The sequence below is a fragment of the Acanthochromis polyacanthus genome, chromosome 2 (assembly GCF_021347895.1).
Source record: "Acanthochromis polyacanthus isolate Apoly-LR-REF ecotype Palm Island chromosome 2, KAUST_Apoly_ChrSc, whole genome shotgun sequence".
Taxonomy (NCBI): Eukaryota; Metazoa; Chordata; class Actinopteri; family Pomacentridae; genus Acanthochromis; species Acanthochromis polyacanthus.
Window position 1 is genome coordinate 47,159,301 of NC_067114.1, and position 11,900 is coordinate 47,171,200.

Here is an 11,900-nt window from a genome sequence, read left to right on the forward strand (position 1 = left end):
TTGGCATATTTTTTTACACATTTGAAAACCTATTTACAGACGGACAAATTTTCAGGCAACTTTTGAAGATTCCGGTTCGCATTGACAAATCTCAGTTCTCATAGACAAATTCTTTTACACATTGACAAATCTCACTTTGGACACATGAATTGAAATACAGACAGACAACTCTCGATTCGCATTGACAAATAGTCTTGCTACAATAATACCCCTATAGTGAGGCTGCATCGCAAATACGAGTGACATTTGAGTTAGAAAACCCTGACATGAAACCTAAATCCTGTCGTAGCGTTTGGGGAGCAGAATGAAATTTCTCCCGGATCTACATGATCAGTCACCGGGACTGAGTTAGATAACGCTGGGTCTGAGGAGGTAACGTCGACAGGGAACTGAGAGGCTGGAGACTCATCTGGTGGGCTGGGAAACCTGCCAGAGCAAGGCGTGGGTACGTTCCACGAGCAACTCCTCAGTAAGGAAAGTCACTGTTGGCTGTCTAAAAGTCGCTAGAAGTCGCTAAATGATGTCATCTCCTAATTTGCATATTTCCCAGTTTGCATGTAATTGTAATCAGCGTTGTAGGAGAGAGGAATAAAGTTGTGGAAGAGACCAAAAAGTGAGTATAAAACACCCAAAATATGTTTTTGTACTAGAGGCTAAATGCTGTGGTTTATTTTAGTATGACAGTGAAGAAACATTTTCATTTATATCCCGCTATGTAAGTCTGGATGGGATCTGTAGTGACTTTGTGCATGCGCGATTCATCTATCGTCTGGCCGCGGAGTGATGTGTCCTCTAATCAGACACTGAGACTGCTGCAGGGTTACTGGACTGACAGCCTGTGCTTTGGGAGGGGGAGAAGCTCACAGCAGCACCTGCTGCTTGCTGAGGACAGTAACTGCAGAATGATCCCAGTTTTCCTGTCAGTTTCCAAAATGGCAGAAAAAGTCGCTGGATTTTTCGCTAGTCGCGTTTGACAAAAAAAAGTCGCTAGGAGCTTTGAAAAGTCGCTAAATTTAGTGAGAAAGTTGCTAAGTTGGCAACACTGTCCACGAGGCTACTGAGCAACTTCTCATGCTGACCCAGCTTAGCACCCTGATTAGCAACAGCATGCTAAATGAGCACCGCAGAAGAAGCTAGGTCCATGACGGCTTCACCGTCTGCAGTATTGGCCAGACTGTACCATTACAGAGCAGGTCAGAGGGTCTCATGTCTGATCACCTTTAACGTCGTCTCTCGTGGCCGCGGGTCTGAACTTCATGGCGTACAGGTCCGACACCAGGACTCGGTATCCCTGAGCCTTCAACTCCTGAACCGCCACATCTCGGGCCGCCGCATTGAACGAAGCCGGATTCTGGTGAGCGAAAACAATCAGAGCCGTCTTCTGAGCTGCAAGACACAAAAATATGTTCAGAAAACGCACAAAACACAGTAAAACCACACCCAGAAAACGCACAAAACACAGTAAAACTACACCCAGAAAACGCACAAAACACAGTAAAACTACACCCAGAAAACGCACAAAACACAGTAAAACTACACCCAGAAAACACACAAAACACAGTAAAACTACACCCAGAAAACACAAAAAACACAGTAAAACCACACCCAGAAAACACACAAAACACAGTAAAACTACACCCAGAAAACACACAAAACACAGTAAAACCACACCCAGAAAACGCACAAAACACAGTAAAACCACACCCAGAAAACGCACAAAACACAGTAAAACCACACCCAGAAAACGCACAAAACACAGTAAAACTACACCCAGAAAACGCACAAAACACAGTAAAACCACACCCAGAAAACACACAAAACACAGTAAAACTACACCCAGAAAACACAAAAAACACAGTAAAACCACACCCAGAAAACACACAAAACACAGTAAAACTACACCCAGAAAACACACAAAACACAGTAAAACCACACCCAGAAAACGCACAAAACACAGTAAAACTACACCCAGAAAACACACAAAACACAGTAAAACCACACCCAGAAAACACACAAAACACAGTAAAACCACACCCAGAAAACGCACAAAACACAGTAAAACTACACCCAGAAAACACACAAAACACAGTAAAACTACACCCAGAAAACACACAAAACACAGTAAAACCACACCCAGAAAACGCACAAAACACAGTAAAACCACACCCAGAAAACGCACAAAACACAGTAAAACCACACCCAGAAAACGCACAAAACACAGTAAAACCACACCCAGAAAACGCACAAAACACAGTAAAACCACACCCAGAAAACACAAAAAACACAGTAAAACTACACCCAGAAAACGCACAAAACACAGTAAAACCACACCCAGAAAACGCACAAAACACAGTAAAACTACACCCAGAAAACACACAAAACACAGTAAAACCACACCCAGAAAACACACAAAACACAGTAAAACTACACCCAGAAAACACACAAAACACAGTAAAACTACACCCAGAAAACGCACAAAACACAGTAAAAGTACACAGAATAGAGATAAAACTGAGCACCAGCAGGAGGAGCTCGGGGTCGATGGAGGGACGAAGCTGCAGCGCTACAAACATGTCGGTCAACAATATTTCTTTAATGACTTCAATCAAAAACATCAAACTGCAGATGTGTTGCGTTAAAACTGAAAGTCAGCTTTTATAAATTTGACAATTCACCGGATTTGTTTCTTTCCGTCTGACATTAAAGAAATTAGCTTTTTTTTCTTTGTTTTACTTGAACTTCTGGAAGATTTTTTGAAATTTGTACCAGAAAAAACGAGTTTCAGTGTTTCACAAACGCAGTAATCAAAGTTTATTTACTTGGAGCAGATGCTAAATATGCAGCTGCAGACATTATTAATAATAACTACTAACTAGGCGCATTGAAGTAAAATGTTATCAGACAAGAACTTTTTAAAATCTATATTCTTTAGTCCTAATAAATGTAAACATGTAACACACACTCATACATACATATATATAATGGTAATATTTAGTGGTTTTAATATTATTACTGCTTTGTTATATTCATGACAAATCCTTAAAGTATTAACAAACACGATTTGAAAAAACATTACTGAGTCCTAATTAGCTTACAAATGTTGTACAGGAATGTAAATTTACGAAAATATCTTCTGTTATTTGTTGACCAGCTATGAAGTGTATTCTGTTAATAAATCAGAGTAAATGCACATGGTTGTTCTGCTGGATGAACCTAGTGGCCTCCTCAAACAGAACAAAGTCCTCCTCACAGTTAAAGCTGCTAACGTTCAGTTGCTGGTTCCGTTCTTACCCATCTCCTGGTCCTGGTTCTCCTGGTCCTGGTTCCTCTGATCCGACCTCCTGCTGCAGACTCTTATAGACGCTGCTGCTTCCTTCTGATATCAGTCTTATCAGCTCAGATACACAAAGACTTTTATCACTTCTGATTTGTTCGTTCATTGTCAGCTTTAAGATCACAGACGGCAAACTGAACCTTGAACCTTGAAATCAAACACGTTGATGGAAGGGTGGACGGGAAATGACTTTGCAGAAACTCACCTGAGAGGATTCGCTGAGTCATGCCTACAAGCTGGAAATATTTTGGTCACATTTTAGGACATTAATCCTCCAGATTTACACCTTATTGGGCTTTTAACACCTGATTTACCAATTCTGGAACTAATCTAGAAATAATCTAAAACTACTCTGAGAGGGATCTAAAACTGATATACAATTAGTCTAAACTAATCTACAACTGGTCTGAAACTAATTAGTCTAAAACTAAAATAAAGATTGTCTAAAACTAGTCCAAAATTCAGTCCAAACCAGTCTGAACCGGTCCAAACCAGTCTGAACCGGTCCAAACCAGTCTGAACCAGTCCAGACCGTCATGTTTGTTGTGACTGAGTGTGCTGAACTCTGGCTACTTCCTGTTTACCTGCTGCAGGACGTTCTCTGGTGCACTAACGTCAAACGTCTTTTAAACACTATGGAAATACCATCTTTTAGGATTTGTTCTTGCTCTGAGTATTTTTACATTTGGCTTCATTGCTTGGCCCGTTGCACGTTCGTTTTATTGTCTACATTGTGTTTTTATGACCCTGTTTGTAAGTAAGTAAGTAAAATTTATTTATATAGTACCTTTCACAGACAGAGAGCCACAAAGTGCTTCACAGCATGAATGAAAAACAACAATTAAATACACATAAATAGTCAACACTAAAAATGAGATCATAACAGCCCCAAAAACGAAGCAAAAGTTTGAGCAAACAAGAAGGTTATAAGTTGTGTTTTAAAAGCGTCAACAGACGCAACTGAGCGGAGAGAGAGCGGGAGATCATTCCAAAGCCTGGGAGCTGTCTGGAATTTAGTGTTATATTGCTATATTGTCTATTGTAGGTCACGTGGCGTTGTTTGTCAGTGACTCAGTGTTGTCTTGTGTGTTACTTTGGGACAGGTCTCTGTTAGGAATGAGACTTAGTGTCTCAGTGAGACTACCTGTTTAAATAAAGGCTAAATAAAATAAAAATAAAAGTAATGAAGCGGTCCAGCTGCTAATCCAGACGTTCTGCTGACAGGATTAAGGCTAAGAGCTCATTATTTCCCTCCAGCTTCATTAGAGTTCAGGCAAAGAGAAAACTGTCACAGAGTCTCAGGATCTCAGACTGTCGCCACAAAAACACTCGACTGGAACCCAGAGGAGCTAAAACGTACACAACGCCTGGAAACAAAAAACAAAAACAAAGCTACTACAACATCCTTAACATTGTCCAAATTTCATCAGAAAATAAGCAGAACTAGTCTAAATGACTAAAACTGATTTAAAATTCCAAAAATGTGTCCAAACCTCAGTGAAATCTGACCCAAATTACTAAAACGTGTCTGAAATGCATAGAAAATTGTCCAGAATGGCCCTAAATTAGTCCAAAACATGCAAATGGAAAAAAGAAAGTTCAACAACAACACGTCCTTTTGTGCACTGTTCTGCTTCTAGCTGCATGCATCACTGCAAATACACAAAACTACACTCTAAATGCGTCCAGTGATGTAAATCGGGTCAACAATTACCCAAAAATAGTCCAATATGACTAGAGCTTTTCTCAAATTCCTAAAATTTGTCTAAATTGAGTCTGAAATTGGGTTAAATCTGTTCAAAATGACTTAAATTTATTCAAAATTGATCCAAAATGACAGAAAAAGTCTAAATTGACTCAAATGTGTCCAACATAGCCAAATTGTGTCCTTCATGACGACAGTGTTCACAAAATGACTCAAACTTAGTCTAAAATGACATAAATTTCACCCCCAACTGACTACAATTTATTGAAAACTCCTAAAATGTGTCAAAAATGAGGTGAAATCTGTCCAAAATGACCAGAGTTTATCCAAAATTAGTCCAACATGACTAAAGCTTGTCCAGAATGACTCAAAATTCACGTGGATGTCCGGATGCTTACCTGGGATCACATGGCACCAGGATGCATGATGGGAAGAAGGCCAGTTGGTGGAGGCAGTGTGATGCTTTGGGCAATGATCTGCTGGGAAGCCTCAGGTCCTCCATCCATGTGGATGTTACTTTGACACGTTCCTCCTACCTAAGCGTCGCTGCAGATCATCTATACCCTTCGATGGCTTCTTTAGAGATGAGATCTAAATACTTTTAAGGTGTTTGTATTTTAATTTTCAGTCTTTATTTAGCAACAAGTGAAAAATCAGTTGTTGAATCAGAGAAGAATCAGTTCCAGTCTTTGTTTTGGATCAGGTTTTATTTCAGTTTCAGTGAACATGAAGTGCCTGCAATCACACATTTCTTCATTAAAGTGATGCCATCGTATTAAAGAATGGGAGGTGAAGAGAAGTTTCTACTTCCTGCTTCCTGCTTTGGTCTGGTTGTCCGGCGGCAGCGGTTTCCCCAGGTGATGACCCGTCGTGATGCCGAACTTGTGCTTCTCTTGTTCCTTCTTCACTTCGGGCTTCAGACGGAAGCCGGCCTGGAAGCTGAGGTCGAAGAGCTCGCAGGGAGCGAAGCTCAAAGGCTTCTCCAACATCAGCCCTTTGAGCCGAGCTCGCCAACCCTCCAGCATGGAGGTTCTGACGGCGGGCGGACTGTGAGCCGGACTGTAGAAGATCTGAGGAGCCAGAACCTGGAATCCACAGAAGTGCAGAATTCCATTCTGACAAGAGAAACACAGCAGAGAGGAAGGTTAACGTCATCTTCAGATAGCTTTCAGGAATGTTGAGTGAACGAGGAGGTTTCTGAGTTTGATTCACCTGAAGAGGCCACAGAACGACGTTGATGTCTCCGTTGATGCCGTCCGGCTGAAACATGGTCTGTGAGGCTCCAGTGCTGAAGGACAACATGGCTTTCTTCTCCTTCAACCAAACACAAAACACTGCAAGTATGAGAGGAAGCACAGCTCAAACCCAGGCTAAAGGCCATCCAAAATCAGCCTAAAATCCACGCAGAAACAATGTGAAATGGGGCCGAAACCAAAAAGAATCACAAAAACTAAACTGAGGTCCAACAAATCATTCTGAAATAATTCTGAAATAGGGCTGAATTTCATGTGAAACCAAGTCCCAAAACCAGCACACAGATACTTTATTAATCCTGAGGGAAATTCAAGAATATGTATGAAACCAGTCCAAAATAAATCTAAAACTAAGTCTGATATCATCCAATAAACAAAGTCCTAAAACTATTTCAATACCAGTTGGTTTGTTGTGTTGGTTGGTTGTGTTTGTTGTCACTGCATCACACCTTGAACACTCCGTTGTCGTACATTTTTTCCAGGGAAAAGGCGAATCCTTGAGCCAGGACTCGATCAAACCAACCCTTCAGGATGGCAGGAACACTGAACCAGTACAACGGGAACTACAAACACATGCAGAGTTTGGTAAGATCACTTATGTACACAACACATTTATGAAAACTTATAAAAAATAAATGTCTCAATGTAAGTCATCAACTGGAGAAGAAACAAAAATGACCACAAAGTGTCATCAAACAACAAAAAGACAGAAAATGACCAACAAAGTAACAAAAAACAGTCTACAGACTGATCAACGGTCTGGACACAGCTTCTCATTCAGTGGTTTTCATTTATTTTAATTATTTTATATATTTTAGATTAATACTGAGGATGTCAGAACTATGAATGAACACACATGGAATTATGTAGTTAACTAAAAAGCACTGAACAAACCAGAACATGTTTCATATTTTAGATTCTTTGATGACAGCTTTGAACAGTCTTGGTTTTCTCTGTCAGCTTCATGAGATCTCCTGCATGGTTCTAAATTAACAGATGTGTCCTGTCAAGAATCACTTTGTGGAATTACTTCCTTCGTAACGAGCCTGAGAGCATCAGCTGTGTTGTTCAAAATTAGGGTTGGTGCACAGCTGACAGCCTGTTTGACAACTGTTAGAATCCATATTATGGCAAGAACCAATCAGCTACGAGAAACGACAATCCGTCATTACTATGAGAACTTAAGGTCAGTCTGTCCGGAAAACTGCAAAAACTTTGAATGAATCCTCAAGGAATCATCTAGGAACTACCCAGGAACCAATGAAGAACCATCGAGGAACTATCAAGGAAACCGCTAAGGAAAAGCAACAAGCAGAAGAGAAACACCAGGAATGGACATTAGACCAGGGCTTTGGTCTGAGTCCACATGTGAAATCTTTAGTTCCACCTGCCTTGTCTTTGTGAGACCAGAAAAGGTGAACGGATGGTCTCTGCATGCATGGTTCCACCATGAAGCATGGAGGAGGAGGTATGAAGGTCTCTACATGCGTGGTTCCACCATGAAGCATGGAGGAGGAGGTTTGATGGTCTCTGTTGGGGATTTATTCCAAACTGAAGGAACCCTGAACCAGCATGGCTACCACAGCATCCTGTAGCAACATGACATCCCATCAGTTTGGTTTAGATGGACCATCATTTATTTTCCAACAGGACAATGAGCCCAAACACACCTCCAAGCTGTGGAAGGACTATCTGACCAAGGAGATGATGGAGATGGCCTGGTCTCCACAGTCACCTGACCTAAACCCAATCCAGATGGACCACAGAGTGAAGACAAAAGGACCAACAAGTTCTCAGCATCTCTGGAACTCCTTCAAGACTGTTGGAGAACCATCCAGGAGACCTCATGAAACTGACTGAGAGAATACCAAAACTACTGAATGCAAAGGTGTGGTTCAACAAATACGCAAAAAGTGACCACAAAGACGCACAAAACAACCACAAAGAGACAGAAAGCAACCAGAGCTGTAGATGTGGTTTGTCCTCTCTGACCTGGAAGATGATGAGTTCAGCTTCAGTCACTTTCTGCTGCTCGGCTGTGATGTCCTCACTGAGTTGGTTCTCCATCCAGGCGAACATGGTTTCATCTCCGTACTGAAACAGCTCTGGGTTCTTCAGTTCACCTGTACAGACACACAACAACACACCTGAGTCAGACACACAACACTTTGTATCATGTGAAACTCTTCAGTGAGATTTCAGACATTATTAGTCTAAATCAATGAAATAATTTTAAAAAGTCTACAAAAAACCCAACGCGTCTGATTACCTTTAATGTCGTCTCTCGTGGCCTCAGCTCTGAATTTCATGGCGTACAGGTCCGACACCAGGACTCGGTATCCCTGATCCGACAGCTCCTGAACCGCCACATCTCGGGCCGTCGCGTTGAACGAAGCCGGAGTCTGGTGGGCGAAAACAATCAGAGCCGTCTTCTGAGCTGTAAGACACAAAAATATGTTCAAAAAACACACAAAACACAGTAAAAGTACACCCAGTTCTGATGATCATTGTTGGTCTTTGGGTGGTGAACTGGGGTCATCATAGACACTCTGACTGGTCCATCTGTGCAGCTCCATACCAACAAACTGGTGGATTCTGACACCGTTCTATCAGAACCAGCAGAAACTTCTTCTGCTATCAGACCAACAGTAGCCGCTCTGTTGGATCAACCTTCCTCCCCATCACTGACCCTGTCTCCGGTTCACCACTGGTCCTTCCTTGGACCAGTTCTGATAGATTCTGACCACTGCAGACCGGGAACACCACACTACAGCTGGACATGTTCTGACCCAGTCGTCTTGTCAAACTGGATCAAATCCTTACGTTTAAACATGTCTCCTGCTTTGAACATCAACTTTAAGGGCAAAATGTTCACCTCCTGCCTGATATATCCAACCCACTACCAGGAGCCATGATGAAGAAATAATCACTGTTGTTCAGTGGTCGGAAAAAAACAGACACAAAACGATAAAAAAGGAGTCATGAAAGGACAAAAACGAGGCAAACGACAAAAACGAGACACAAAACATCAAAAACAAAACACAAACGAGAAAAGCTTCCTCAGCAGGTTATGCTAACATGATAATCGGGTTCTTCAGTGGTCAGAGTGTCGTTGATTGGCTGCAGCTCAGCGTCCAACAGTCGGACCACATGAACTCTGACCAACACCGGTGAGGTCCTCTACATCTGAATGACAAACTTTCAGAGAACTTTGAGCTCAGGAACCTCCAGAACTGAGGCTTCTGCTGGATTCTAACGGACCAGAACCTCAAACCCCAACACAACGTCTTTACATCCTTCAGACGCTAGAAGAGTTAAATCCAGAACATCTGGACTGATGAACAGTTTTTACCTCCAGACTGTCAGGTTTACGATCGACTCTCTGACACTTACAATAATATACCACTGTTAACCTGCTGAACTTTATACTGCTGTCATTACTTTATAATGATGTCATTAGTTTATCACTACAAGACTCACCTTATGGATCATTCCAGAACTAGAGGACGTCTGGGTTTCTAAAAGTTAAAACTCAACCTTCTCTGTTCCAGGTTTCTGCTCCACATTGATCAATAATAGGTATTGATTGTCTCATTTTTATCCCATGTTTTCTGTGTTGTTGCTAACCCTACTCTAATCCATGCTAATGTGATCTTTTTCTCAGCAGTAGAAGCTAGATATTTAGCTAGCTGTTACTGCTGACCACTGATGGAAAACAGTCCAAAGAATGAGTCTGATCCTGATAATATGAGGTAGAGAGAGACATTCAATCAAGACTGACAATGGATGAAAAGATGGAAAATAGAAGAGAGGACATAGCTTTGATCTACACATTCTGTAGGAACACTGATGGAGGATGGAAACGACAAAAACAAGGCAGGAAATGACAAAAAATTTCATCAATGCGGTTGCTGTAATTTTCACATAAAAATGCCCATGAATATATAATTATTTTCTATAATTCTTTATATATTTAGACATAGATATTCAGTTTCTATGTCAAAAAAATCTAAATAAATTCACGTTTATTTTTTCTCATCAGTATGAACAAAGATGCTTCCAAAAATAAAATCACTAAATATACAAAAATTCAACAGTTTTTTGCACCAAAAATATCAAAATAAATTTGAGGTTTTGTCGAATTTTTGCTGTCAGCTGCATGACTTTGTCAAAAAAAACTGATTTACAGCCATTTATGCAGAAAAAGTTCTATGTAAATGTACATTTTATTGACAAAGTTCAAAATAAATCCTTTTTTTCTAACTGTATGAACCTAGAAGTTTCTAAAATGGAACAAAGTTCATCTAGACTTCGTCCAGAAAAAGATTTGTCATTTTTTAACATCAAAATGTGCACAAATATATAATTGGCATATTTAGATATAAACATTCAGTTTCTATGCTAAAAAGTCTAAATAAAAGTACAATTTGTTGTTTTTTCTCTGCAGTATGAACAAAAATGCCTCCAAAAACAGTCTTAGTCCAGAAAAACATTATTTACAGTCATTTATACACAAAAACTTCTGTGTAAAAATCCATTTTATGTGCAAAATTCTAAATATATCTTTTTTTAGCCAGCTGCATGAACCTAGAAGCCTCCAGAAATGGAGCAAATTCTTCTAGACTTTGTCCAGAGAATTATTTCTGTCATTTTTACACAAAAAATGTGCACCAATACATAATTATTTACATATTTAAATATAAATATTCAATTTCTCTCCCAAAAATGTAAATAAAACATTATTTACAGCCATTTCAACACAAAACCTTCTATGTAAATATACATTTTATCTATAAAGCTTTAAATAAGTCTTAGTTTTTACAGCTGCACAAATGTAGAAGCCTCCAAATCATGGAATAAAATTCTTCTAGTTTTGGTCAAAAAAAGATTTCTGTCAGTTTTACACAAAAATTGTGCGTAAATATATAATTATTTACATATTTAAACATAAATATTCAGTTTCTGTGCCAAACAAAATCTAAATAAACTTAAACCGGTTTGTTTTAATCCAGAAAACTATTTCAGTCATTTTTACATTATAATCCAGATAAGACAAAATGAATGCAGCTGCTTGTCTGAGCCCTGATCAAGCTGTTCATATTCTACATCCTCCTCGTGTTCTAGTGGTTCGGTTCTTACCCATCTCCTGGTCCTGGTTCTCCTGGTCCTGGTTCTCCTGGTCCTGGTTCCTCTGCTGCAGACTCTTATAGACGCTGCTGCCGCCGGCTTTGCGTGAGAAGAACCATGTCTGATCTGATCTGTGTGAAGGCTGAAGGCGTCTGACAGCAGACGAGGAAAAAAAGGAAAGAGGCGAGTCTGCCGGACCGGTTGTTTCCAGGGGGAGTGTCTCCGGCTCATCAGCTACGTTTCATTTGGCCCGGAAAAGAATGTTTGGTCACTTTCAGGGGATTACGGGGTCATGGGGCTGGAAAACGCTTTAATCCGACTTAATTTCACTTCGTTAGGAGAAAGTGATGAAGGCGTCGGCTCAGTCGGCCTTCAACACCTTCACAGTCCAACGGCCTGCAGCCAGAGCAGAGCTTTGTCAGCTCAGCCAGCTCAAACTAGTCCTTAACGATCTGATTTATCAGTTCTTTATCGGCTCAGC

General features: G+C 40.5%; 3 protein-coding genes across 4 annotated transcripts in view; all 3 read right to left on the reverse strand.

Annotated features, from left to right (window-relative positions):
• Positions 1-3,442, reverse strand: part of LOC127530923 (NAD(P)H dehydrogenase [quinone] 1-like) — a 51,827-nt gene extending 48,385 nt beyond the window's left edge. The window contains exon 1 of the mRNA XM_051938855.1: positions 3,292-3,442. Coding sequence (XP_051794815.1) covers positions 3,292-3,295 — 4 coding nt within the window. The 5' untranslated portion in view covers positions 3,296-3,442. The remainder of the gene's footprint in view (positions 1-3,291) is intronic.
• The window catches only part of LOC110961167 (NAD(P)H dehydrogenase [quinone] 1-like), a 47,670-nt gene extending 36,023 nt beyond the window's left edge, over positions 1-11,647 (reverse strand). Inside the window, exons 1-2 of one of the 2 annotated variants that reach the window (XM_051938864.1) lie at positions 3,292-3,442; positions 1,219-1,386 (exon numbers count right to left, since the gene is read on the reverse strand). In XM_051938864.1, the coding sequence (XP_051794824.1) occupies positions 1,219-1,386; positions 3,292-3,295 (172 nt within the window). In that variant the 5' untranslated portion in view covers positions 3,296-3,442. Of the gene's footprint in view, positions 1-1,218; positions 1,387-3,291; positions 3,443-11,431 lie in introns of those variants that run through there. The other variant, XM_051938870.1, reaches the window with a different exon arrangement.
• On the reverse strand, positions 5,674-8,730 carry nqo1 (NAD(P)H dehydrogenase, quinone 1; the record flags this gene model as incomplete). The annotated part of the gene is made up of 5 exons (XM_051938959.1): positions 5,674-6,154; positions 6,252-6,353; positions 6,742-6,855; positions 8,285-8,415; positions 8,562-8,730. Coding segments are annotated over 5 exons (828 nt in total), but the record flags the coding sequence as incomplete, so codon positions are not given.
• Positions 11,648-11,900: the final 253 nt, after the last annotated feature.